Genomic DNA, 26,666 nt, shown 5'->3' on the forward strand with positions numbered 1-26,666 from the left:
GCTTGATTGCAAGATCTAATCACCAGCTCGGAGCTTGAAACCCCACGACTGCTACCTTGAGACTGGTAGCGTTTCATTTGGAAGAGAATTGATGGATTGGATTAGGTACTAACAATATAGGCCCAACCTGTGGCTAGAAGATTTGCTTCGGCCAAGGCTGCCCCCACTGAAGTCTCCTCGATCCTCGAAGAAAGAATCAGAGGTGTGTCTGACGAAGCTAACTTGAACGAAACCGGTAGAGTCTTGTCGGTTGGGTAAGTATTATTGGTCAAAATGTTCGCACTTATGTGCAGTATCTGCACTGCGAACTTGAGGGAAAAAAGAAAAATTAACTAACAACATAGTGATGGTATTGCCAGAATTTTTGGTTTGAACAACATTCAAGCCGAAGAATTGGTTGAATTCTCTTCGGGTGTCAAGGGTATGGCCTTGAACTTGGAAGCCGACCAAGTCGGTGTGGTGTTGTTCGGTTCGGACAGATTGGTCAAGGAAGGTGAAACCGTTAAGAGAACCGGTCAAATTGTTTCGGTCCCTGTCGGTCCCGAATTGTTGGGTCGTGTTGTCGACGGTTTGGGTAACCCCATTGACGGTAAGGGCCCCATCAACGCCAAGGAACTCACCAGAGCTCAAGTTAAGGCTCCCGGTATCTTGCCCAGAACTTCGGTTTTCGAACCCATGCAAACTGGTTTGAAGGCCGTTGACGCTTTGGTCCCCATTGGTAGAGGTCAAAGAGAATTGATTATCGGTGACAGACAAACCGGTAAGACCACCGTTGCCATGGACACCATCTTGAACCAAAAGAGATGGAACGACGGTAACGACGAATCCAAGAAGTTGTACTGTGTGTACGTCGCCGTTGGTCAAAAGAGATCGACCGTCGCTCAATTGGTCCAAACCTTGGAAAAGAAGGACGCCTTGAAGTACTCGATCATTGTTGCCGCTACCGCCTCGGAAGCCGCTCCCTTGCAATACATCGCCCCCTTCACTGGTTGCGCTATTGGTGAATGGTTCAGAGACAACGGTAAGCACGCCTTGATTGTCTACGACGATTTGTCGAAGCAAGCCGTCGCCTACAGACAATTGTCGTTGTTGTTGAGAAGACCCCCCGGGAGAGAAGCTTACCCTGGTGATGTTTTCTACTTGCACTCGAGATTGTTGGAAAGAGCCGCCAAGATGTCGGAAGCCTTCGGCTCCGGTTCGTTGACCGCTTTGCCCATCATTGAAACTCAAGGTGGTGACGTGTCTGCTTACATTCCTACCAACGTTATTTCGATTACCGATGGTCAAATCTTCTTGGAAGCTGAATTGTTCTACAAGGGTATCAGACCTGCCATTAACGTCGGTTTGTCCGTCTCGAGAGTCGGTTCGGCTGCTCAAGTTAAGGCCATGAAGCAAGTTGCTGGTTCGCTTAAGTTGTTCTTGGCTCAATACAGAGAAGTCGCTGCCTTCGCCCAATTCGGTTCCGACTTGGACGCCTCGACCAAGCAAACCTTGAACAGAGGTGAAAGATTGACTCAAATCTTGAAGCAAAAGCAAGGTGCTCCTCAAGCCGCTGAAGAACAAGTCCCCGTCATCTACGCTGGTGTCAACGGTTACTTGGACAACATCCCTGTCGACAGAGTCGGTGAATACGAAGAAGGTTTCATCTCGTACTTGAAGTCTAACGATGCTGAAATCTTGGACGCCATCAGAACTACTGGTGAATTGTCCAAGGAAAACCTCGAAAAGTTGAAGTCGGCCACCGAAGAGTTCACCAAGAACTTCTAAGTGTCTTGGATGTCGCATCAAAACAAATTCTCTTCTCTATTTATTGAGAGTAAATATATGTATCAGAAAGAATTTATTCTAGTAGGCTCTTACCGATATGTAATGCTGTATACGTTTTTAGACGGCTTTCATAATTAGTCGTAACTAAACTCGGTAAAACACCTCATCCACTTCAGGGGGAATTGGGGCGTCTGGTTTAGCTTCATAAGACAACAATTGTTTCTGTTCGAAGTCGCCATGGCCAGGCGTACCTTTTAAAGTTGAGTTGTTTGTTGTCGGATAACCCTCTTTCCCTTGCAGTTGGATCAAGGTTTTCCAATGATGGCTACAGGATTGAACGACTTCAACAGTCGCGGCTGCACCCAAGAAGTCGCCGTTGAAGGCGAAAGTGTTTTCTGGCTTGCCATCGGGTAATTTATAATTGCGGAACCACCATCTTGTCAGGTCCAATAAACCAGGACAGTACTTCCGGATGTCGTCGATATCATTTAATTTTTGAGCCAAAGGATCCGCAACGTTGATTGCCAAAACTTTCCAATCAAGTTCACCATCGTCTATTAAAGCGATCAGACCCAAAATTTTAACTCTAACCACCAGCCCCGTGGAAAGAATCTTGGAGCCAATCTCACAAACATCCAAGGGATCGTTGTCGCCTAAGAGTCCGGTTTTCTCGCATTTAGTTCCTGGATCCTCCCATGTTTGTGGAAAGGCGCCGTAGTTGTGAATGTAGCCTTTGTAAGGAAACAAGTTGCCGACAAACCGCATCTTCCCTTTCTTTTGGTCTTGAACGATCGGGTTGCCTGGAGCCTTGACGTCGATTTCAAACTTCCCGTTGGACCAACGCGGAACTTCCACGACCATATTGGCTTCTCTGGTGGTCGAATCAAGGTCCAACGGGATGTCATGCATCCAACTTACCAACTTTCCATCGATTTTGGCATAGTTCTTATAGTCCGGAGTGTATTTCGAGCCGATCGAGCACGAGGTGACGGCAGCTGGTGACTTACTCAGGCACGGCTGGAGGGAAAGGTGACGTTGGACAACGCTTAATCTAGCGGCGGCGGAAGACTGAGGTGCCATTACTCGGTAAGATAGTAAGCGGTACATTTCCCCAGCTTATATAACGGCCACACAAAATACGTGAATTTGGTGGGGTTATTCACAGGCGAAAAAAAAATAATCGGTAGTATCCTCGGAACTTGCAAGCCGATCGGAGAGTAACAAATCAAATGAATAGACTTTTATATAGTCTGAATACGTGTGGTACAACTCTACATTGTGTTTCCTTGAGTGGTATTTGTAAACCCTGGCACCGCTTCACGAGGTTCACCTCTGAACTTCGTCCATGGCATCCTTTTAGCCGACCGAGCGGGGTGGTTAGGAAGTGTACAGGATCAAAACCTAGGTTATCAGCCCCCACATTATCTTGACAGAAAAGCACAGGCTGAGAGTACTACGGTGTGGCGCATAGGAAGGACGATGCATACAATTTTATAAAGGGTTTGGGCCAGTGAAATAAATTTCACCTTTCTCGTTGAAAGCGGCGTTTTTGTTAGACGCCTCCACCGCTGTGGCAAGACGTGCAACCTCGATGTCTGATAGACCCATAGGATCACGAGGAATCCATACACCAGGACATTTTGCCAGAGCCAGGGGACTGTCGTAGGCGTGCCTATCGTCAGCTTCGGGTGCGGGGTCGTCGTAATAATCTGGCGGCAAATCAGTTTTCGCGTGTCGGAAGTTAGCAAATATGTCAAATCGGAAATACCTTACAAGAGGATTATAGAAGCCAATCTCTTTGAAATCTCTATCAGCCAACAACGGAACGATCTGAGTGGCTTGATTTCCCACGTCTTCTTGAAGTTCCTGCTTGAGGTCTTTGTTTTCCTGATGTTCTAGTAACAAATTCGTTTTCGAAGCATGCCCTCGAGATTTGTTGACGACTTTCGCAACATATTCAGTGGGACCCTTCGCTGATGGAGTGTCAGTAATGCCATCGAGTGGTCTCATAGCGTCCATGGACACATACTTTAATTGGTGATGGTAAGTTTTGTTCAAATGCAAATGCCAAAGAATGGTCACAACTAGCCCAATCACAGCTAGAACAATGGCTCCCCAACCTTTACCGAATACAGCTATACCAAGTATGCAAATTTGCCCAAGATAGATTCCAATCATGGTCTCAGATACAGCATTACGATAATACATGCCTCTTCCATCTGGAGCAAATCCAAGGCAATACACTAAGTTGTGACAATACGCAATGTACACCATGAACATCGTGAAAGCCCCAAATATGAGGATGATTGGAGATATAATGGCGTACGTAAGGGTGATCACCACCAATAACGTATATGTTGGAAAAGTAGTACCCCACGCCATCGAATCGAGTGACACATACCGCGTCCACTTTTGCCTAACCGTCTTATCAAGTGTCGACCCTAGGACATAAAACAAGATCAAGTTCACAATTTGAAATAACGTACCGCCAGCAATTGTGAAAGCATTCAAGGCGAGATAGGAGATGTAAAAGTTGGACGATAACGGCAATTGCGCTGCTAACATATGCATAGCTTCCTCAGGGTGATCAATGATTTTCTTTACTGCTGCTGTCACAGACGACATGAGTGCAGCCACAAGGAAACCGTTGACGACCTGAAACACCATGTATACTTTTTGGGTGAAATCTTCAATTCGTTGCTTGGTTGTGGCGCCCCGTACTTGAGCTGCAGTTCGAATGAAGATTGGGAGCATGAACATCAAGATCGCCAACAAAAAGGTAGGTAACAAACCAGATACAACCCCTTGCAACCAGCCAGGCAACCTCTTGATAAATGAAAGCCACTTGAAAGTCTTCAGGAGTGTGTCAATACTAGCAATTGAACCCACAAACCCTGTTGGGATCGCCCAGAGAACGATAAGGGCGATCATCGCAGCCGATGCAAGAATAGTTCTAGCTGATTGCTCAAAGGAAAATATACGCAAGTTATTCCACACCACTTCGCCTGGCTCAAAGCCGATCTCAGCCCCGACGAATTGCCCAGGAGTATGCGATATTACCAGTTGATAAGCCAATTGAGCATACTCCTGAGTTTCAAATTCAACGATCAAAGAGTTCTTAGGACGCTTTTTGTGGTAGTTGCGTTGCAAGTGGGCAATTTCTTTGTTGAGTTTTGGAATCTCTTCAATGTAATGAGTAATGGCATCAACCTTGTGTCGCTTGAAGATTTTACCACCAATGTTAATACGAGGGCGCTTTTTCTCGGGAACGTAGGCACTAATATCATCAACAGGAGTTATGGTCTCGCCCTTCTTTTCAGCCTTTAATTTTTGCTTCATGGCTAGCTTGAGAAGCTTATTCTCTGCCCTCTCCAAAGCCATCACCATATTTTGTCGCTTTATGATTAACGAATCAAGCTTTCGCGTCGTTCGACTGATGTAGATACGTTTGATACCATCAAATAGTTTGTACATCAGTTTAGTATCCAACATTTCGTCAGGAACGAATCGAAATAAAACAGTACGGGACGAACGCTTGGCAGCATAATGAGGCAGAGCTAAGGCAGCTGTCCGTAATGAGTTGTAGTAGTAAAGCTCACGCTCGAGAGTGAAGATTACCAATCCGTAAAATATCCACGATATCAATACATGAGCGTAATATCGGCTTCCTTGGTTAACATTGGAAATCGACAATTGATCGAAACCTTTCTTGTGGTTGCCATTGGTAGCGTTGACTGGAAGTAACACAATCCATGTGAGAATACCACCAGTGAAGCAACATCCCATGATCCATAGGTAGCGCAAAAAGAAATATCCATCAAGTCCACATTGCTTGATCAAAGTCTGCGGAGGCTCGGTCAAAATTACCCACAACCACAGAAAAGGGTCCTTTGGGAGCGGTTGGGGACGATCTTGCTCTGGTATGGATTTGAGCATGGTTTTGGGCGAATAAATCCTCGTGAACTTTAGCCGGAGAACGATGAAACATGTGACAAATACGGCACATATTACACCGTTAGCTAGGACTGTAACCAACACCTGCGATGTTGAGGTGCCGGTCTGAGAAGCCATGCTATTGTGCTATCCAAATCTTCATAGCCCTCGAGAAGAGTATAACTATGCACATACTGCACATAGTGATCTATGACCTCATAGTGGGTATGGCTGTAGCATTATGATGACACCGAGAGAGAGGGGTTACATCTCTTCGGCAACATATATAGTCGTGAGGTGCGATGAACGCGTAAAGGAGGTTCAATAGCAATCACTAATACATGTAAATTGGTCAATGAGTTTTATCGCTACTAGTGCTCTCGACAACTCACTCTTTCCTCGAGATGCGACCAAGAATGCTTTCGTAATCGAGCAGAAGTGATACTACGGCATGCGTATTGTCACAACCCTTGACACGACTTTTTTTTTTCTCTGTTAATGTCACCGATATTAACTTAGCAAGCTTCTCACAATGGCAACCTGACCGAGCAGATTTTTACCATTGATCTCACTCAGCGAAAGCAATCTTGACATAAATAACTCCGCAATATTTACTAAAACGCGTGGCGCACCGAAATGTTTGACACAAAACTACTCGAACTAAACTGGGCTACGTAGATCGGAACTAGTCATGTGATCGCGCCGCATTGGGACTTGATTGTAACCACCCTACGAACAATGAGCTTTCTATGTGTTGTTAGTTGACAGCCATGGATCACCACTGTATACGTGTTTGTTAGCTCAGGTCTAAGTCTTACAGACAAGACTCGTATGGATGATGTTATCGAAAACTTCACAACTCATGATGGAATTGGACTTGATATGAAGATTGCAGCAAAGTTAAAACATTGGTGCTTTGTGATTCCATTGCTTCAGGGAATTCGAAATGCTTCGTCATGTTTGGCTCAAAGAAAACGCTTGTACCGTACCTCACTATCATTTGAGTTGATACATCATCGCACTTTTCGCAAGCTCTCATGATATATGCCTAAAGCGAAACAACGAATAACCAAGAACCTGCCACCTCCAGCAGGATATGAGAAAATCAAACCTACCCTTGATTCACTACTTTCCAAGCTCAAGGATGCACAAACATCGACGCTAGCGACCACAACAACGACAAAGCTGACATGGCCCATCATCAAGCTTAATCATCAGATATCAAGGTTTGTATACGATATGTTCTATCAGCGGAAAGCAATCAGCAAAGACTTGTATGACTGGCTTTTACTCCAGCCTTACACCAATGCCGAGCTTATTGCCAAATGGAAAAAGCAAGGGTACGAAAAGTTGTGTTGTATTAATTGTATTCAGACTTCGTCAACAAATCATGGAAATGCATGTGTGTGTCGAGTAACACGAAAAACACTCGAAAAGAATGGCGAAGCCGATCGTGAAGTTGAGTGTATTACATGCGGGTGCACTGGTTGTGCTAGCACTGATTAAATTATATTATTTTCTTTAAATTAATATGAATTCATTCCAATCCTTTCCTAATACCATTTCCCAATACACCATTATAATATGCAACTCTACTCGTTTCGTTTGTTGACGACTTCCTCCTCCTCAAGTTGAGCCCGTTTGAAGTCAAACATTAAGTTACGCAGACTGCACATTGTTGGGCTCAATTGAGAATCAGGACGACCTCTGAATGCTGGCGATTGATGTACAGGTCTCAAGACCATGTCTTCATCATCATACAGATTAAAAATCGTCGGGCGGCCCCCATGCGCGGCGTGCACCAATGGCGAATAAAACTCCTCAAGATAAGAAGGCAGATTCCACATCTTTCTCACTATCAGTTGCGTTTGGGGAGTTTTAAGATTTCTTAATGGCGTCTTTAACACTTTCGGGGTATTTTGCAGCTGGGGGGTGACCAGCAGCCCAGCTGTAAGTTGAGGGGGCTTGAGCATCGACCCTTTTATTTTCAGTCCCAAAAGCGCCGGGGTTAGAGGTTCTAACAAAGGCCCGGGATCGTTGGGACGTGTTGGGCTCAACTCGAGGTTCGATGAGTATGAGAATGAGCTTGAACACGAGAGAGTATGCATCGAATCATCGATGACGATATTTGTTGTTGGTGCTTTCTCACTGTCGCTATTGTTGTCACCATCCGCAAATGGTTCTCCTAATTTTTGGCGTTTACTCGAAGCTTCTAGCGCCAATTCATCAAGGGTGCGTTTTTTGTAGTTTATAGGTTGCGTCGGTTCATCCAGAGGTGGTGAACTGGGCAAAGCAACGGGAGCTTGCTTCTGTTTGATTTGCTCCATGACTTCATGGTAGCTCAGCTTGCGAACGGTTTTCAGCTTTAAAAACTGTTCTTCACATCCCGGTTTTATGCACCAAAAGTGGCCTTTACCATCTTTCAGCTTTTCTCCCTTGACAAAGGCTTTGTTCAATGAGAGATTATGACGGATCAGGTTTTGCCAACCAACATCTTGACGCTTGTAATACTTGAACGTATCGGAAATCCATTGGTAAATCTGCAGCAAAGTCAACTTTTTATCTGCATGAGATAAAATGGAAATGCCAATCAAAGTAGCATAACTGTAAGGTGGTTTCTCATCGCTCAGCAAATCAAACGCTTCCTCCTTGATTTCTTTTTTGGTCTTCTTCCGTTTTTTCTCTCTCGAATTTGTCAGAGACGGATCAATACAGATTTGCCGATAAGTCGTAGCCTTTGGTGCGCCGGGGTATTGGTCTGGTGACAGAAACGCTGGCAGAAGCAACGAAGGATTGGGTGCAGGGGGCACACGCGCCATAGCCATGGGATCCAATGATTGGGGTACCCCTTGAGATAACACATGGCCCGTAGTGGTGCTAGCGGCGATGGCAGGGTCCAAATTAGTCAAAGGCGTGTCAAAAGGTTTCTGGGTGAACAGTTGAGGCGGGGTTTTCATTTTGTACACCGCCTGCGGCCCTAGGTTAGCACGGTTTCCCAACGTGGCGCTGCTGGTCTTTTCCAGTAACGGCACTCGAGCAGAATATGGCATCATCGTGGCGATGGTACCGACTCCAGGGAATAATGATCTTTAACTATATTTTTTTTCCGCGTTTGCGCGCTTTGGCCTTTATATAACCTTTTGATACGATTGTTTTGGTTTTCGGAGGGAACGCGTCGCGCTCGCGCGTTATTTTTTAATGCTGTGGAACTTTGCCGGTTCGTGTCCCCCTCGCCGCAGGCGCCACAATGGATGGCTTGCGCTGGGTAAATCCAGCCAAGCTCGAGATTATCGACTTTAGTATGAGACGATTGTAATTGTAAGATGTACCCATTACATGACGACCTCTTCACATTCCTCGTCGACGTCGCGCATGGGGGGCTGCACTTGCTTGCAACCTTGCGGGGTGGCCGGCAACGCATGCGTTTTTGACGGCTGTCCTCAAAATTGTTGCGGCAGCACATGGCAATCGGTGCCTATCTTCTTAACAGTAATTGGTGACGACTGCGTTTGTGCGGTCAGCACCGAGGGAGGTGCAGGGTTCACGTCCGACATCCTGGATCTTCCTTTGCTAACAACTCTATATATTGTACGCTAAAATAGAGCAAGCCTGGTGCTGCCACCTGGCCCTCTATTCGAACTCTATTTTTGGACTGTCGTTGAGACTGAGGTGATGGTGCTCTATAATTGAGAAAAAGAAAGGGGGGAAATAGAAGGGGGTTGCAATTTGTAGTCATCGATTTTGCATACAGGAGATGTTAGCTGGAATTGATAGACTTGCTGTTAAATGATTCCACCCTACACATTCGTAATTTCATTTTATTTTGCCGCCCCGAGCCCCTGTTGCTGATAAGATCAGACGCGTCTCCAAGGTCTTCGAGTGCGTGCTAAGCAGATTCGAGGACGCGTGGGGCGAATGAGGCAAATGGTTAGTTGGTCATTGATGAAGCGGCTGAGGTTTTGATTTTACGTTCCTCGCCACAAGGTTGGCTACTTCTACCCTCAAGTTTGAATACCCTCAGTACACCCTGAAATAAAGGTTTGCCTTCTACCTTGTGATCCTGTCAATCATTTGAAGTGCTTAGCTCGAATCTCCGATCTCGGTGGGACCCCGACATAGACATCTTCTTAGTTCCCCCAACTTTCGAACCCATTCTTTTGTGCTCACAGTAAGACTGTTGGAGCGAAAAAAAATCGCAGCACTCACGCTGAGAGAAGTATGGACGATACCATCAAACACCTTCTTCGCTTTGTTGCCCGGGGATTTTACCTGACCCAACATGTCCTAATTCTCGATGCGGTGATGCTCCATTCGGTCCTTTCCGATGACGATCTCTTGTTCTTGTTAGAGATCAAGAAGAAGGAGTTGCGAGCCTACTGCAACAAATTGGTCGATGACCGTTTGCTTCTGACTCATATCCAGAAAGAAGAACATCCACAACAACGGGCGATTTCTCGTACCTACTACTATATCCATATCACTGAAGCGATCGATGCCATCAAATGGAAAGTGCACTCGTTAGTCAACACCTTGAAGAACGAAATGCTGAACTACGGCAACCCTTCGGGCTACGTTTGCAAGCGTTGTAATCGTAAAGTCAGTCAGCTTGACGCCATTTCCATGCTTTCCGATGATAAAACCGAGTTTATTTGCGATGTGTGCAATGGTGTTCTCGTGGAAGACGACTCTAGTCAACAAGCGCAGATCAAGCAAGAAAAGCTCGAGAAGTTGCTGACACAAATCGATCCTATCATTTCCTACCTCAAGAAGATCGATGAGTCGCAAGTTCAAGACAACGATTACGATCAGGCTATGATAAAGAGAATTCCCGCTCAACCCACTGCCAACCAAGGCCAATTTGGTGGCCGCAGCCGCAAGTCCAACATGCTGTCACTGTTGGCCCAGGACGCATCGAGAGCACAAGCAACCTTACAAGTCTCGATCACCGCCAACGACAAAGACGACGAGCGCGAACAAGAAGAGAAGGAGCAAAGACGGCAAAAATTGGAGCAAAATGCCTTACCTTCATGGCATTCAGAGTCTACTGTTGGTCAACTGTCGCTTGGCAAGTTCACCGAAGAGGAGCAAATTTCCACTACCGATGAAGTCAAGCCAGTTCTCAAATTGGAAGATGATGAGGATGTCAAGCCGCAAGTGGCTGACACAACCAGTTTCCAACCTTCCAACCTGGAAATCAAGGACAAGGAGGCCCAAGATGCATTGGCTGCATACTACGCACAATTGGCTCAACAGAATGCCGACGACGACGATGAAGATGAAGATGATGATGATGACTTTGATGACTTACTTTGATAATGACGAGGATTGTGTAGCCCCATTTGACAGCATATATTTACTAATTAGCAGAATCCCATAAGAGTGATTTGAAACAACCGTGGTTGCAACAGCCCAAAGGTGAATGCTTATGTGCACTCCTTTTCTATAAATCCATAGCGCACCAGAGTTTGCATCTGTTGTGCAACATGATCTCGAAATCTAAAGTGAAGGTAGATTATGATATCATCAAGGAACTTGGGGAAGGCACATTTGGTTGTGTTACTCTTGCACAATATAAGCATCCTCTTGAATCTCTCATACAGCCAAACAAAAACTACATCTCTACGTTATTGCGCCCATTGCCAACTACATTTCTCAGCAACCAGCATGCAATGGTAGCTATAAAGACCATGAAGGTTAAAGATATCATTTTCGATCGCCTCCGTGAAGTAAAGTTCATCAGACATGTTGGTGCTCATCCAAATTTGGTACAAATTTACAATATCGTCGAGGATGCAGATACAGGGCACTTGAACATTATGATGGAACCAGCTGAGTTTAATTTGCATCAATACCTTAAGGGACGCAACGGGAAGTACTTGAGTACCATGGGAATCAAGCTGTTGTCGTCTCAATTGCTCTGCGCAATTGGTCACATCCATGAATATGGATTCATGCATCGAGATGTCAAACCTGAAAATATTTTGTTGATTCCCATATCAAATTACTATGGCGGCCGAGAGTTCGTCCCATCATACCGTCGACTGTGTGATGCGTTCATCTTGAAGCTCGCTGACTACGGTTTAGCCAGACTGATGCATTCCGCCGCAAAGTTCAGTCGATATGTCCTGACAAGGTGGTACAGAGCACCTGAACTTTTTCTAAGACTGTCGAGTCATAATCAAGCAGTGGACATTTGGGCTTTTGGATGTGTCTGTGCTGAGATCGCCAATGTTTTTCCTATATTTCCAGGCAGGTCTGAATTAGAAATGTTTTCATATGTGTCTGTTAAAATTGGTGCGCCCGCAGGTCCAAATTACGGACCAGGAGGCAAGTGGGACATCGCTAGAACTCTTCTTAGTGGACGCGGTTGGAATGTCAAGCTGAAGAATCTGCCTTACCTGTCGATGTCAGAGTTGGTGCACCACCCACGGCCGGAAGTCCGTGACCAATTAGGGGAATTGCTAGAATGTTGCCTCCAATGGGATCCCAAAAAAAGGGATTCAGCGGAGATGTTAACCAGACTTTCGCTCTTCGAGTGGACTCTGGCCAAGATGCCTGTCAAGAAGATGTTAAAGGCTGATACTAGAGCGTCGATCCGATTTGAGCACGCAAAGTCACAGATCGCAAACGGCCCCTTAACGGATATAAGTTCGTCATCCGTCAACCAACACTCTGGGGTGATTAAGTCGAAACTTGATACTACTAAAACATCAGTGAGCTGATGGATCATATGTTTAAAGCTCGAGAAATCAGAGTGCATGACGCGCCAGCTTCGTTTGACATCTACGCGGTGTAGTGCTATAATTAAATAAAGGGGGTTTGAAATTTCGAGCCCTTTGGAGTAGGTGACTTCGGTACTAGTAGTCCGTGATAAAATGCATACACGTCTGCAGTCAGTCAACATTCACTATGAAAAACATCATACGAGTCATCACTTTTCCGATCCCCGTAGCATGATTTCTTTTGTGATGATCACCTGACAATGTGCAAAACTCATAAGATAAGTACCGCGGACGCGAAAATTTAACGTGGGCTGTGACTCCTATTATCAACATGCCATCTCTACCATTGCTTGCACAAGCTACGGTGGCCAAGCACAACACTCCTAAGGACTGTTGGGTTACGCTTTTCAACCGTAAGGTTTACGATGTCACAAGTTTCCTCGACGAGCATCCTGGTGGCGCAGATTTAATCTACCCTTACGCTGGTAAGGATGTCACCGAGATTATGGCCGATCGCCTGTCCCATGACCATTCAGAGAGTGCCTACGAAATGTTGGATGAAGACATGTTGGTCGGCTACCTTGCTACCCCTGAAGAGGAAAAGGAGCTTCTTAACAACAAAAATAATGTCGATGTTGAGGTTAAGTTAACTGGCGAGGAATCTTTCAACATGTACGAGTTCCATGACAAGTTACCCGCCGAACATCTTCTTTCCGTGCAAACGGATTACGACGATGATGTTAAGAAGCACAAATTTTTGGATTTGAACAGACCGTTACTTATGCAAGTTTTGACGGGTGGTTTCACCAAGGAATTTTACTTGGAACAAGTACATCGTCCCCGCCACTATGGTAAGGGTTCTGCTCCTTTGTTTGGAAACTTTTTGGAACCGATCTCGTTGACGCCGTGGTGGGTTGTTCCGCTCGTGTGGCTTCCTCCCAATTTGTTTCTTTTCTATCTCGGAATGAAAGAAAACCACTGGCTCGTGGCTTTGTCGTTCTGGGTCTTGGGCTTGTTTGTGTGGACTTTCGTGGAGTATTGTTTGCACCGGTTTCTTTTCCACTTGGACCAATATTTGCCGGACCACCCTATCTTTTTGACTTTGCATTTCTTGTTGCACGGGATCCACCATTACCTTCCTATGGATGGTTATCGTTTGGTGTTGCCTCCAACTTTGTTTGTCGTGTTGGCGTACCCGTTCTACCGCCTCATCTTTGGGATTTTCCCATACTCGTGGGCCTTGTCTGGGTTCGCAGGTGGCACTTTGGGCTACATTATGTATGATGTCACCCACTATGTTCTTCACCACGCAAAGTTACCTGGTTACTTACAAGATGTGAAGACATATCATTTGGAGCACCACTACAAAAATTATGAGATGGGGTTTGGTGTCACTTCGAGGTTTTGGGACGTTATTTTTGGGACGGAAATCACCGGTACATACGATAAGAATCAGTAATGATCGATTTATTTAATATATAATGCTAAAGAATATTAAAGGTCCCGCCTTTAGTTATTAGTAGATAATGCTGGATCCCACACAAATTCGAGGTGTTCGAGCGCATTGGCATTTCCGTTAGTAGACGGTGTCTGGCCTGACATGGACGCACCATGGGGCGTCTCCACACTCTCAGGTACATCTGGTTTGGTATCGGTTTGGTTCTCTTGCACTGGCTTCTTGTTTCTAGGCCCTCTAGACCCAGTCCCCAACTTAGGAGGCTGCGGAGGTGGTGGGTCATATTTGTACGCGTAATCCATCGCTGCGATATCAGGGATTTTGTTCAACGTTTTCAATTTCAACCCATGAACAGTCATAGCGTCAGATCCAGAGACAGGAGACATGCGCGAGGGCGGGAGACGGCGATTGTGTTCGAAAGCTTCTAGAGTCTTCATGATAGTTTTCATGTTCCGCCGATTGCTTCGAAGCCGCCGACCTCGACAATCGTCGTAGGATTCGATAATCTTGTTATACCGTAATTTGTAGAACGTTTTATCCACTTCATCTCGCAGTCGCTTCAAGTATTCCACTACGTCAAATCCGGTAGAGCCGTTCTCGTCACTATTTCGAGTATTAGTTTCATTTTCATCTTCCTCATCATCCTCGTCATCATCGTATTTGACCTCACTTTGGTATTTGTAAGGGAATCTTATGTCATTGTAAAGCTTATTGTACCGAGAACAGAGCTGTTTGAATAACGGAATATTAATTGACTCTCCCAAGGGCCTTGCCGCCATGAGTGCCGCAAGAAGTACCGATTGCCAATCTTGGAATGTACCTTGAGGGGGATCATTCCACTTTAGATGCTGTAACACCCGGTGAAGTTGACGCTTCACTTTATTGATGATGAGTCGGGTGCCAGGATTCATCATTACCCCGTCAAGCGGACTCTCGTCGTGCAACTTGTCTATGACCTTACGCTCGATGAGTGCCCCAAGCTCTATATCAAGGTTCTGAACGACGTCACATTCCCGTCTGACCAACTTATAGCGTCGGACGTGAGGGGCCATTTCCACGGGTTCTTCATCGTCGACCGAGTATCGCGTGGTAATCTCTGGAGGGGCTTGTTGTCGCAAGTCGACATAGTCGGCGGCAGTATTGGTAACCGGAATGTTGTCCTTAGGCAAAGGCCAAGTGAAGTAGTAGCTTGGAGGAATCAACGGATCCACGCGGCGCATGAGTGATGTCAGGTAGAGGTGGACCGCGAGATCAGAGCGGAAGTTGTCTTCGACATCCTGGACGACATTAGCATAATCACGTAGTCGCACGCGCACCGTGTCGGAAGCCAGGGGGTCAGTCATGGCGCTAGTAGTGGTCGCGCGAGGGTGGCATCGCTGGTTTATGTTGACGGTCCATCTTGAAGGCTTGCGCACGCGCTCATAACGCCCGATGACCTTACCCCAAAAGAACGCGCACTGGTAGAGTACCAAAATCTGTTCGAATACCATCACCGTCTTCGATGCAGCAATACCAGACCGATTTCCTTAACCTCGCCCTTGAGAGTCAAGCCCTCAAGTTTGGCTCGTTCACCCTCAAGTCGGGGAGACAGTCGCCGTACTTCTTCAACTTGGGACTCTTCAACACCGGCAAGTTGTTGAGTACGTTGGCGACGTCGTACGCCGAGGCCATCATCAACCTGGGCATCGAGTTCGACATCATTTTCGGTCCTGCCTACAAGGGGATCCCTCTCTGTGCCATCACTGCCGCCAAGTTGGCGGAGTTGTCGCCGGAAAAGTACGGGTCGGTCGGTTACTCGTTCAACCGCAAGGAGAAGAAGGACCACGGCGAGGGCGGGTCGATTGTCGGGTGTGCGCTCAAGGGCAAGAAGATCTTGATTATCGACGACGTGATGACGGCGGGGACGGCGATCAAGGAGGCGTTTGAGATCATTGGCGCCGAAGGCGGCGACGCCGTCGGGTGCATCATCGCTCTCGACCGTCAAGAAACCACCAAGGACTCGCCGTTCTCGGCGACGCAGGCGGTGGCCAAGGACTACGGCATCCCCGTGGTGTCGATTGTGTCGTTGACCGACATCATTACCCATTTGACGGGCAAGATCTCCGCCGAAGAGTTGGCGAGCATCGAGGAGTACCGCAAGACCTACGCTCCCAAGCAGTAAAAAGTAAAATATAATAATGTATTAATGATGTAACTGTATAAAAACTTATCCTCTAATCTTCATAATCTTCTTCTTCGGTTGTTTAGGAACCGCGGGCTGTTTGGGCATTTCCACCTCGGGGTCGTAAATGGCCTTGGTCATCGGGTGTTTCATCACCAATTGCGAGTGGATAGGGACAATCGTGTTCATCCGGAACCCCTTTACCTTGGGGATTTCTTCGGGGGTGAATCTGCCGTCAAACTCGGCCGGGTAGGCGATACCGCCCCGCGGGCCCACCAGCTCGAGGGTAGTAGGGTGTGTTTTGAGGTAGTCCGAGATCGCGTTGAACAAGTGGCGCTTGTGCTTGAACTCGGGGTTGAGGAAAGTGCCAACATCGTCCTTCAACATCACCCGAACCCGTCCGGGGTTGCCGAAGTCTTGAGGATGGGTCTTGTCGAGCTCAAGCAATGTGGGGATCCCGAAAGAGCGACAGGCATCACTAATGGTTTTGGCAAGCGGGTTGGCCACCGCCCGGTCGCTGCTGACGCGGCGTCCTTCCAGCACACTGCGGTTCTTGTCAAAATAGCACGGGTACACCACGCGGAACTGCTTGAATTTTGCCTTTTCCTCCTCGGTAAATGCCAGAGGGTCGAGAATGTCCTTACGCTGAGTGGTAGTTGGCGGCGGTGGGGCAAAGTTGTCTCCCAACGGGTTCATCATGGGGAGGTTGGGGAATAGAGGGGGCTCGGTGTCCTGCGACCGCACCACCGACGGCGCCGGGCGCACGGGGGCGATGGGGGTTTTGAGACTGGGATCGAACTCGGCGATGTCCATGTCCATGTTGTCGATGTCGTCGACATCTTCAAGCACCGGTTTCTTCGACATGGCTGCTCACTCGGTGTCTCTCTCCTGGGTTTTTTTCCCGCGCCCGAGACCACTGGTGGGTGCGAGGGGGATCACCGTAGTAAAGTAAAGAAAAAAAGGGCTATGGAGTGTTGTATCTATAACATGTATCAAGTCTGAAAATGAAAAAATGGGATTATTTTCATAATATGCGAGATAGTCTCGGCTGGTAAAAGTGGGGTGACTGCCCACTTTTAGGACACCCCGCTCGATGGGGCAATGCCAACGAAGAGTGTGTGCGGCTGGGTGGCGATCGCTTCGCTTAATCTTTGCGACGCCGTGTATACAATAGTAGACTAAAGGAGAATAATGGTAAAGAAGCATCATCACTGCTGCAAAAAATCCCCTAACCACTAGTTAACCCGCCCTACTTCATCGACAATAGCAAACCCCCCACTGTTGCTGTGCCTCTTGCCTCCGTATGGATTTTTGCTTTGTGTCACGTGTGCATTACCGTGTCAAGAAAACAGTGCGAAGACACCGTTCAGTGTGTACCCGCGTGTGATCGCTTTTTCCATAACATAATGAAGATCTACTACATCGGCATCCTCAGAACGTGTGGTCCCAAGACGCTCGAGCTCACCTCGGCGCGAGACTTGTCGCAGTTCCTGTTCTTTGAGCGCACGGGGGTGTCCCAGTTCATGACGTTCTTCCTGGAGACGGTGTCGCTGCGGACTCCGGCGGGGCAACGACAACTGATCGAAGAGGGGAACTACGTCGGCCACACCTACAACCGGTCCGAGGGGCTCGCCTGTGTCATTATTACCGACAAGGAGTACCCCGTGCGCCCGGCGTACACGTTGATCAACAAGATCCTCGAAGAGTACTTGCTGTTGCACCCTAAACAGCAGTGGGAGACGGTGGAGCACGCCGACTCGCTGTTGGAGTTTATCCAATTGGAGCAATACTTGAAGAAGTACCAGGACCCCACGCAGGCGGACTCGATCATGAAAGTGCAGCAAGAGCTCGACGAGACGAAGATTGTCCTCCACAAGACGATCGAGCTGGTGCTTAAGCGCGGGGAGAAGTTGGACACGTTGGTCGACAAGAGTGAGGCGTTGTCGCTGTCGCTGAGAATGTTTTATAAGCAGGCGAAGAAGACCAACTCGTGCTGCGTCATCGTGTAATGGGTGTGTAATGAGTTTACTAGTACATCTATAATGAACAACAACGACCGATTCAATCGGGATATCGTCTACTTACAAGGAATGGGCCTTTTTCACCACGTCGAACGCCTTGAGGAGCTTGCGCCGCGCCCCCAAGGCGATGACGCCTTTAGCCTCTAAATCGTCGTTGTCCAACTCGATCAATTCTTCCCAGGGCACGTCCTTGAGACAGTCGGTGTACTTGTGCAACCGCAACAACTTGAGCCACGCGGGGATGTTGGACAACAATTCAAGGTTGGTCACCTCGAGGGGCATCAGCAGGTTCAGCGCCGCCAACGCCGACAGCAGCACCGGCACCGGGGGGCGTTTGTTGTGGTCGGGGCTCAGCTTCTTCCCCATCGCCATCGGCAGCTTTATCGGCGTCTTCATCCCCGGCGCCGCCAGGCGCTGCATCATCAACGGCACCAGCAGCGAGTTCGCGGTGCGGTTGATGGTATCCTCAAATCCTTGACGATAGTATTGGTGGCCCTGCTGCTTGCGGTTCAGGTCGAGGGCCACTCTCAGGTTTATCGTCGCCAACGCACCGAGCTTGAGCGCGGTGTGTGCCGACAAATCGTCATCGGTTTGCGCCGGCGGCGCTTGCGGGGACTGCGGGTTGATCGCCGACGACAGCATCGAGTGGTACCCCGTCATCGGCAGCGTCGGGTTCGCCGCCGCCAATTGTAAGAAATTAGTCTTTTCAAACAAGTGCAGCGTCGGCGACCGGGCGCGGTCCAACGGGTTCACCAGCGACGCCATCGGCATCTGCTGCGACGACATCTGGCCCAGCGACAGCAGCAGCTGGGGCTGACCCGCTTGTGGCGTGTGAGGCGCAATCAGCGGGTCGGCCAGCTTGGGGCGGTTTTTGGCGACGTCGGCGAACAAGTACTGGCTGCGGAAGTTAGGCTTAGGTTTAGGTTGGTGCAACGGCGCTTTTTGCAGCAGCGGCAGCGCCAACAGCATCGCGTCGAAGTCCGAGTACAAGTCCTGGTTGCCGTAGGGCAACGAGTACCCCAGCTGCGGCGCGCCGTGGTGGTACAGGGTGAGGTGGACGTCGAGCTTCAGCTTGAATGTGAGCAAGATGTCGATGGGCAAGTTGTTGCACAAGAAGTCGACCATTTTGAGCGACTCTTGCGGGGCCAAGCTTTCGATCCACGAGGTAAATGCAATGAGGTCGGGGTAGAACGACAGCCCGCCACCGCCAGGGTGGTGGGCCTGCGCCAGCGAGGGGGTCAGCGCCGTGGCCGCCTGGGCCAACGCCGGGAACTCGTTGACCAGTTGCGGGCGGTCAAAAAGGGCTTGCGACTGCGAGAACGACGCCAACGGGTTCAGCATCAGCCCCAAAAGGTCCTGGGAGAAGCCGTATTTCAGCGACGGCGCCATCAACTTGGAGGCGGGGGGTTGCGGCGCCGACCCCAGCTTCGTCAACGGCACCAGCGTCGCCGCCAGCGCCGTCGCCGTCAGCGCCGTTGGCGGCGCCGCGTCCGCCAGTGGCGGTTCCAGCCCGTCGTTCTCCTTCAAGTCCAAATCGAGGTTCTCGTTGAGCGCTTCAAACTCCTGCTGAAGGTTAAACCCGACCAGATGCTGGCGGAGAGCAGCCTGCTGCTGGGACGAAGCGTCGAGCGGCGGTGGCGACAATATGATCGGCCGCTGGAACCGCAGGGGTGAGTTGATCGTGTTGAAATCCATAAACGAGAGAAGACGCCCTAAGCTCCAATGCTCATACACAGGGCGAAGTTGTCGCTTACAGAAGAGGGCTCCAACAGCAAGTGAACTGGTGAAAAAGTGAGAGGTCGCCCTCACCGTCGTGTCCACATTCGCGCGTGTGCAGGACGAGATGAGCCCCTCCCCCGCCACGAGAGCGAAAAAAAAAAACTAGAGAAAAATTTGCNATTTGCCGCCCATCGATGTGACTAGTCACCACAGCTAAACGGTCGCAGGTCGACACCATCACTATATAAGCGTAGTGGCGATTGTGGTGTAATTCTAAGCTTGACTAATGCATGATTGTATTGCTGCGTAATTACTGTTGCCATTGATTACATTAGGGGGGTCCCAGGTTAGGGGAGCCAGGAGTTAGTAGCGGGGATCCTTGATCTAGGAGTAAGGGTGTGTACGGCACTGGTCTGTGCCAGTTGGCGGCAACTCCGGTGTTAGGGTTGTCCCGGGCACCTAGGTACAGCGAAAAAAAGAAAGTGCCGCGGGGTGTGCGACAACAAGAGTTTAGGGGGTGCCTGGCTGTTCCCCCATTGAGCAAAAGCCCCGATAGCCGTGAAGTCAGACACAAATAGAGGCGCCCCGATAGCCGATGTAGCGTGAGCTAATTTTAGTGATAGTGTGAGCTTTGTGTCCGGCTGCCTCACTCCACACACTAAAATGCCAGTAGGAACCCCGGCGAAGGGATCACGCTCGGCTACGTAATGAGTAATTCGAATGCGCTACCCTGAGAACCCTGAAAGGACCCTGGTTGCTCTTAAAGAGGACCCTTGCATGCTGAAGACATGTGTATCGTTCGCTATATAATTCTATTAACAAAACCAGAACGTTTGAAAAACCAGACAAAACGTAATAAAATCTATCCCTGTGTACCCTCGCCAGCGTGGCGTTCACCGGCTCAACCAAAACTGCTTGTTTTTGCTGATGATGCGTTCCGCGTACTGGAGCTCGGGCATGTACTCAGCAATGTTGTGGAACAAGTTCTCAGCAAAGGTGTCGATGAAGAAAATCTGCCCCTTTGGAAGCTGATCGTTGGCGGCAAGAATGTCTTCAAACTTCGACGGCACCTTCGTGTAGCGCAAGTCCGTCAGCAAGTCGAGCGTCAACGACGCGTCGTTGGCGAGCTTGCGCTCTAACAACGCAAGCTCCTCCGTCTCCCGCGCAAGGACGTACGCCCACTGCAGCGACACTCGGAGCGGGCGGGTGACGTTCAGGATGTCGGCGCACTTTATGAGTAGCAGCAGGATGAGCTTGACCTTGTGCCCGTCGTGGTCAAACCGCTCGTGCTTGAGGGTGTTGAGTTTGGCAATGTACTCAAAGTGCTCGGCCATGTCGGTGGCGAGGATCAGCTGCGTCACCATCTGGCGCACCGTCAACTTATCCGTGGTCTCGGCGGCAAGGAGCGACGGCCAGTAGCACGAGAGTATCTTATTAATGAACACCAGCGTGTGGTACAGCTCAAGCACCAGGCGCTCGTTCACCATCAACAGCGCCGGGGTGTGGTACTTGATCATGAATGCATTAGTCACCCCGGGGTGGCCGACATCGTGGCCGAGCGCCGCCACGAGAAGCGCCAACGTTTGTATGGGATTAAGGTAGGCGTCGGAGGCGGCGGCGGCGGTGGCCTTCACCGTCAACTCAGCGGCGGTGTCGGCGAAGTCCGTGGCCTGAAGGATCGCGGTCTCGTCAGCAGTGGCGTCGTCATTAAACTGAGAGAACCGCGGTAAGCAGCCAAGGCGAAGTAAAAAGTGGAAGCATGCTTGCACCACGTCGACGGCGTGGCGGAAGTTGTGGAAGGGGTTGCCCAGCTTATAAGTGTCGCGCACGGCAAACACGAGGGCAAGCAACTCGTTATCCGATAACCGGTCAAACGTGTGGGTGTCGGGCACTTGGCTAAGCGCGTGTTTTAGCATGAGGAACACACAGTAGACCAAGTCGTCGTTGGTGAGCTCGTGGGCGGGGAAACCCCATACGCCCACCGCATGGCAGAGGCGAGCGGCGTGGAGGGGGTCGTCATCAAAACCCGACAATAGCTGGCGAAAGTCGATGGCGTCGACGATAAGCTGTTTGATGGCACGCACCCGCAGCATTGTCGACGACAGACTGGCGGCGTTGGCGCTGAGGATGTATGATAACGGCGCCACCACGTCGGCGTAGGCGCGGCGCCCGTGGCGCTCCAACTTGTAGGTTCCGTAGTTGTCGTTGATGATGGTGGGTCCGGTTTCGGTCCACGCCTCCACCCGGGCAATGCGGTTGACGACCACGTTGGCGACGTCGGCCACCGCCTGCTCGAGTTCGCTGCGCTGGGCGGCGTCGGCAAGCAGCGCCAAGCTGACGACGAACACGTTGAGGTGGCCGAAGAAGTAGCGCACGGCGAGGGTCTTGTCGTCAAGTGATAACCGATCTAACGGCGCCGAGACCGACGCGGGGCACTCGTCGAGGACGACGACGGTGGCGTGGTCGACGTCGCTTTCGTAGCGGCCGTGGCTGAATAAGTAGCTCACCAATGCTGCCATCAGCGGCTGGGGATGGTGGCGCCCGGCGAGCGCTGTCGCCGCGGCGTCGGCGCCGTCGTGGTACCGTAAGTACACAATGTCGGGGTTCATCAGCGTCCGACGAGGGCGAAGAACTGGGGGAAGTACCGTGCGAGGAAGAGCCTGGGCCACCTGGGGTAGTATATAGTCCGGTGCCTTCAGGTATGGGCACAGCCTAAAGGGTTTTTTTCTCTCGCCAGCGACGTGAGGTAAAAGAGGCTGCGAGTGTGAGGGGAGCCCGACACCATTACCGTTAGGGCGGGGAAAAAAGAAATGTGCGGTGATGGCCAAAAAGGACATGGGGGGGATGATACGATGGCATGCCCGCGATAACAGCATCCGGGGTTTGCCAGGTAAAAAAAACGTGAGAGATAGCCAGAAAATTGGGCACGATAACGAACAAGTTTAGAAGAGAAGATTCATAGCTAAACACATCCTCCGAGGCGAGATGGCGACTCGTCGGGGGGCTCGGAACGCCGCGGTACGTCATGGCAGTGGCAGCAACCGTCATCTGCCGCGAGCAGCAGGCATCGCCGTGGGGACGCTGGGTCCTGTCCTCGGGGGGCATGTTTTTCTCCTTCAAGGTTAGGTTTGCGCAAGGTCACGTGAGGGAGGCGGCGTCCCCGGGGCCCCGGGCCCGAGCTCGGGCCAACCGCGATACAGGTGTCGCGGTCACCGTGCGTTTTTGCAACTGCTTGTCACAGTGTGGAAACCGCCTAACGGTTGGCAGCGGCGATCACAACTGTTTCCTTTTCCCCTGACACCCTCGGACACCCACTGGTCTCCCCGCATCGACCACGGAAGTCAGGTCATTTCCCACCCTGAGCGGGCGTCGCTTGTAGCGTGGGTCAAGAAAGCATATGAGAACCGCAGAATGATAGGTATACCGTCGAAGCCGACGAATAGGGATACCGTTCTATTGGTAGTAGTAGTACCCCAGCACAAATACCATCGCCAATGCCACCACTACCGCCATCACCACATTAAAATGGCGGAACCGCTTGGCGCGGGTCTGCTCGTTGGAGGCGGCGACTTTGGCGGCGATGTCCTCGACCACCGTCATCTTCAGCGGGAGATCGCTACAGATCAATTGCTTTTGGTGGTTGGCCCGCTGGCGGAGCTGGTTGAGTCGGGACTCCGTCGCCTCCACATGCGTTTGGAGCTCGGCGAGCCGGTTGACGTTGTCGCGGATCGCCTGCTGGTACTTGAGCTTGATGGTGTCTTTGTCTGTCGATAACGTAGCGAGAAGATCGCGCGTCAGCTTGGTAAGCCGCTCAAGGTAGGCTTTAAGCCGGTTAAGTTCTTGGAGCAGTTCCACCGAGGTGAAATCAGCCTGGCGGAATGGCTTCTCGGCATTGCTGGCGTAGGCAGTGGTTACCAGGTCCATGAACTCTTGGAGTGGCTCAAGGGTATCGCCTCCCTCCTGGGTGTCCCAAACTGCCACAAGGTTATCAATATTAAGTAATAAATCCGTCAAGTCATCGTCGTTCTCAAGCCGGTCACTGGCAGCATGGTACTTCAACCCCCCGTTCTGAACGAGCCGCTGGAAGTCGTGGTCGGTCATCTCGGTGGATTTGGACCCGTCAGTCACTACGTCGTAGTCAAACCCATCGAGTAACTTGTTGATGCTGGGCAGCGGGAGGGCGCTATTATTGGCTTTCTTCATCTGGTCATGACCCGCCTGCAACGGTGTTGAGTCCGACAGGTTATTGATCAGGGTATCGTAGAATTGATCGACTAATTGCTTCTTCCCCATATCAATTAACGACATGAGCTTGGCTGACGACCCGGGCGACGGTTGAGGGGGCGTGGTTATGTTTTCCGGTGCCATCGGCGGGAGCCACTTCATTGGCAGCACAGCCGTCGTCGAGAGCAGGTGCAGAGTGTAGCCGCCATTCCACGACGGGTGGCGCAGTTTCGCTAGTCGACGTCCGTGAAGCAGGGCGATGTTGGTGGTGCTGGCCAGCACCAGGTCATCCTTCACCGCCAGCAACGCGTCGTTGTTTGACTTCAGCCGATCAGGCTCTTTGAGGGGGGACGGACCAATATCTCGGTTGCGAGGGCCTCGATATTTGGTTATATCCGGAGACGACTTGGCGGCCATAAGGTTGTTAGACAACAGCAGGACAAATCTCCGTTATAGTTTGTATGCAGGTGGCCTCCGTGCTGCGACTGGTCTCTCCTTTTTAGCAAAAAACCCTAACAAGTGCGCGCGGGCTATGGGTATGACAACTCCGACGATTATTCCTTACTATCCGAAAACGACTGATTGTTACGCAAAAGGGTAACCGCTGCGGGGTAGGTAGCTTCCATGACCCAAATCGAAGCTAGCTTACTAATGCCGACATTGCTAAAGGCAAATATATCGCGAGTTTTTTAGAATGAATGGTGCAGCGTGATCAGCGAGATTTAAAGGGCACTTTTTTTCGCAATTATTCTCGGAATTTGTCTGCTACCGCTAAGTCGAGCAGCTTGTCGCGTCGCAATTAATCTCGGAACATTTACAAACATGATGCTTTGCGGTGGACCAAGCACTAGCGCAAAGATTCTCGCTGCAAATTGTATACCCGAAATCTTCCGGCAGAGGCGGTAAAAACGCGTGTGAGTGAGTCTATCAGTACGAGATACCCACCCGTAGACCCTGATAGCACCCTATGAAGTGCTAAGTGTATAGTCTGTCGTAAGTTTGAGCTGTAAGTCATTGATTTAAGGCATACTGACTCGGCTATGCAAAATTTCCGAAAGGAGGGGAAACCGGTCCGACATGACGCCGATGCTTTTTTATTTTTCTAGATTTTTTAAAACGGCACCTTAAATGCTTCCCCGGAAAATCTCTAATATATATAACCCGGTAGATTCATCGACTGAAGATTCCCATAGCTAAACAATCATGTCTCCTACCAAAACTCAAACGATACCCGAAGACTTGGAACCTCGCTTCTCCGCAATCAAACAAAAGTTGGTAAAGCCTGAGAACGTTGAAGCGGTTACGGCTTCGTGGAAACGCTTGCTCAAAGATATTGAACAAGAATTCGCTGTGATCGAAAAGGAAGGCTCGGCGTATGTGCCTCAAGTCCAATGGCAAGAAATCGTCGACAATGATTACAAGTTGCCTACTGAAGTACAACAAAAGTTTAAGCAAAGAGGATCAATTATGGTCCACGGTGTGGTCGACGAGAACCAGATCAACAAGTGGTTTGACGATCTTGTTCAGTTCTGCAAGGATCACCCTGAGACCGCCGGATACACCTTCCCCAACCCTACTCTGTGGTACAATGTGTTCTGGACCAAGCTGCAAACTGAAGCTCGCTCTCACCCCAATGTTAAGAAGCTCATCAACATCATGTCAAACCAATTCACTGCCAAGAACCCCGATAGTCTCATTGACTTAAACTCACAGGTCGTTTATGGTGACCGCATCCGGATCCGTCCTCCTGGCACCAGAGCCCGGTTGCCGTTGCACTTGGATCTGAGCTCAATCGAACGGTGGGAAGACCCTGTATACCGCAGCGTCTACCAGGAAATCTTCGAAGGTAACTGGGAACAGTGGGATCCCTATGCCATCGACAAGCGGGCGTACGCCATCGAAAACATGTACAACGACCTGGAGTCGGCTCGTGACACCATCTGCTCTGCTTTCAGAACCTTGCAAGGGTGGCTTGGGCTTTCCGACAACCGTCTGGGCGAAGGAACTCTCAGAGTGTTGCCCAATGTCAAGTTGACCATGGCCTATATCATGCTTAGACCATTGTTCTGGCGTGATCCCGTGTCGGGCAACATTGACGACTATGAGATTGACTTAGAAACCCCTAAGTTCCCCGGCGCCCGTCCTTCCACTGGCCAGCTTTACTTAGCCGACGAATTGTACCCCCATTTAAGACAACGCCAGCTGTGTGTCTCGGTTCCTGATGTGAAGAAGGGAACCTTTGTGTTCTGGCACAGTGACTTGCCCCACGAAGTCGACAAAGAGCACCACGGCAACACCGACTCCAGTGTCTTTTACTATGGGGTGGCGCCGTTGTCGCCAGTGAACATCGACACGTTGCTCGACACCAAAAATGCCTTCACCCACAACATCCTGCCGGAAGACTACCGGTCACAACTCACCGAGGAAGACAAGGCGAAGGAATACCAAGGGGCCTCTGTCGAGCACATCGGTGACGACGTCGACTTTAAGCGGCTGATGGGGCTCGCTGAATTCGACACTTCCGAGCCGGGCTTGACTGCGGGTCAAGTTGGAATCAGAGAATTGGCCAACCAGGCATTGGCCGCAAATGCCTTTGATCACCATCAATATTTGAAAGCTAACCCGTTGTAATTGATTTCATAGTTGAGTATTGTTTATATGAT

General features: G+C 49.8%; 15 protein-coding genes across 15 annotated transcripts; 7 read left to right on the forward strand and 8 right to left on the reverse strand. All coding sequences in view use genetic code 12, as the record gives it.

Annotated features, from left to right (window-relative positions):
* Window positions 1–423: 423 nt before the first annotated feature.
* Window positions 424–1,767, forward strand: ATP1 (F1F0 ATP synthase subunit alpha; the record flags this gene model as incomplete). Its single annotated transcript, XM_034153754.1, has 1 exon — window positions 424–1,767. The coding sequence occupies one exon, from the start codon at window positions 424–426 to the stop codon at window positions 1,765–1,767; it is 1,344 nt and encodes a 447-aa protein (XP_034013963.1).
* A 144-nt stretch (window positions 1,768–1,911) lies between these two features.
* DIURU_001233 (inorganic diphosphatase) lies at window positions 1,912–2,847 on the reverse strand (the record flags this gene model as incomplete). Its single annotated transcript, XM_034153755.1, has 1 exon — window positions 1,912–2,847. The coding sequence occupies one exon, from the start codon at window positions 2,845–2,847 to the stop codon at window positions 1,912–1,914; it is 936 nt and encodes a 311-aa protein (XP_034013964.1).
* A 411-nt stretch (window positions 2,848–3,258) lies between these two features.
* DIURU_001234 (uncharacterized protein) lies at window positions 3,259–5,703 on the reverse strand (the record flags this gene model as incomplete). Its single annotated transcript, XM_034153756.1, has 1 exon — window positions 3,259–5,703. One exon carries the CDS (start codon window positions 5,701–5,703, stop codon window positions 3,259–3,261), a length of 2,445 nt encoding a protein of 814 aa, XP_034013965.1.
* A 1,589-nt stretch (window positions 5,704–7,292) lies between these two features.
* HCM1 (Hcm1p) lies at window positions 7,293–8,753 on the reverse strand (the record flags this gene model as incomplete). The annotated part of the gene is made up of 1 exon (XM_034153757.1): window positions 7,293–8,753. One exon carries the CDS (start codon window positions 8,751–8,753, stop codon window positions 7,293–7,295), a length of 1,461 nt encoding a protein of 486 aa, XP_034013966.1.
* Window positions 8,754–9,918: 1,165 nt separating this feature from the next.
* TFA1 (transcription factor TFIIE subunit) lies at window positions 9,919–11,013 on the forward strand (the record flags this gene model as incomplete). The annotated part of the gene is made up of 1 exon (XM_034153758.1): window positions 9,919–11,013. One exon carries the CDS (start codon window positions 9,919–9,921, stop codon window positions 11,011–11,013), a length of 1,095 nt encoding a protein of 364 aa, XP_034013967.1.
* Window positions 11,014–11,183: 170 nt separating this feature from the next.
* IME2 (protein kinase) lies at window positions 11,184–12,422 on the forward strand (the record flags this gene model as incomplete). Its single annotated transcript, XM_034153759.1, has 1 exon — window positions 11,184–12,422. One exon carries the CDS (start codon window positions 11,184–11,186, stop codon window positions 12,420–12,422), a length of 1,239 nt encoding a protein of 412 aa, XP_034013968.1.
* A 331-nt stretch (window positions 12,423–12,753) lies between these two features.
* On the forward strand, window positions 12,754–13,881 carry SCS7 (fatty acid alpha-hydroxylase; the record flags this gene model as incomplete). Its single annotated transcript, XM_034153760.1, has 1 exon — window positions 12,754–13,881. The coding sequence occupies one exon, from the start codon at window positions 12,754–12,756 to the stop codon at window positions 13,879–13,881; it is 1,128 nt and encodes a 375-aa protein (XP_034013969.1).
* A 50-nt stretch (window positions 13,882–13,931) lies between these two features.
* On the reverse strand, window positions 13,932–15,221 carry DIURU_001239 (uncharacterized protein; the record flags this gene model as incomplete). The annotated part of the gene is made up of 1 exon (XM_034153761.1): window positions 13,932–15,221. The coding sequence occupies one exon, from the start codon at window positions 15,219–15,221 to the stop codon at window positions 13,932–13,934; it is 1,290 nt and encodes a 429-aa protein (XP_034013970.1).
* A 158-nt stretch (window positions 15,222–15,379) lies between these two features.
* Window positions 15,380–16,039, forward strand: URA5 (orotate phosphoribosyltransferase; the record flags this gene model as incomplete). Its single annotated transcript, XM_034153763.1, has 1 exon — window positions 15,380–16,039. One exon carries the CDS (start codon window positions 15,380–15,382, stop codon window positions 16,037–16,039), a length of 660 nt encoding a protein of 219 aa, XP_034013971.1.
* Window positions 16,040–16,084: 45 nt separating this feature from the next.
* Window positions 16,085–16,903, reverse strand: SEC65 (RNA-binding signal recognition particle subunit; the record flags this gene model as incomplete). Its single annotated transcript, XM_034153764.1, has 1 exon — window positions 16,085–16,903. One exon carries the CDS (start codon window positions 16,901–16,903, stop codon window positions 16,085–16,087), a length of 819 nt encoding a protein of 272 aa, XP_034013972.1.
* Window positions 16,904–17,445: 542 nt separating this feature from the next.
* YKT6 (palmitoyltransferase) lies at window positions 17,446–18,048 on the forward strand (the record flags this gene model as incomplete). The annotated part of the gene is made up of 1 exon (XM_034153765.1): window positions 17,446–18,048. One exon carries the CDS (start codon window positions 17,446–17,448, stop codon window positions 18,046–18,048), a length of 603 nt encoding a protein of 200 aa, XP_034013973.1.
* A 72-nt stretch (window positions 18,049–18,120) lies between these two features.
* Window positions 18,121–19,755, reverse strand: DIURU_001243 (uncharacterized protein; the record flags this gene model as incomplete). Its single annotated transcript, XM_034153766.1, has 1 exon — window positions 18,121–19,755. The coding sequence occupies one exon, from the start codon at window positions 19,753–19,755 to the stop codon at window positions 18,121–18,123; it is 1,635 nt and encodes a 544-aa protein (XP_034013974.1).
* A 917-nt stretch (window positions 19,756–20,672) lies between these two features.
* PDE2 (3',5'-cyclic-nucleotide phosphodiesterase) lies at window positions 20,673–22,388 on the reverse strand (the record flags this gene model as incomplete). Its single annotated transcript, XM_034153767.1, has 1 exon — window positions 20,673–22,388. The coding sequence occupies one exon, from the start codon at window positions 22,386–22,388 to the stop codon at window positions 20,673–20,675; it is 1,716 nt and encodes a 571-aa protein (XP_034013975.1).
* Window positions 22,389–23,232: 844 nt separating this feature from the next.
* Window positions 23,233–24,420, reverse strand: DIURU_001245 (uncharacterized protein; the record flags this gene model as incomplete). Its single annotated transcript, XM_034153768.1, has 1 exon — window positions 23,233–24,420. One exon carries the CDS (start codon window positions 24,418–24,420, stop codon window positions 23,233–23,235), a length of 1,188 nt encoding a protein of 395 aa, XP_034013976.1.
* A 786-nt stretch (window positions 24,421–25,206) lies between these two features.
* On the forward strand, window positions 25,207–26,634 carry DIURU_001246 (uncharacterized protein; the record flags this gene model as incomplete). Its single annotated transcript, XM_034153769.1, has 1 exon — window positions 25,207–26,634. The coding sequence occupies one exon, from the start codon at window positions 25,207–25,209 to the stop codon at window positions 26,632–26,634; it is 1,428 nt and encodes a 475-aa protein (XP_034013977.1).
* Window positions 26,635–26,666: the final 32 nt, after the last annotated feature.

This window comes from Diutina rugosa (genome assembly GCF_008704595.1).
Source record: "Diutina rugosa strain CBS 613 chromosome Unknown scaffold34_size146191, whole genome shotgun sequence".
In the NCBI taxonomy this organism is placed as follows: Eukaryota; Fungi; Ascomycota; class Pichiomycetes; order Serinales; family Debaryomycetaceae; genus Diutina; species Diutina rugosa.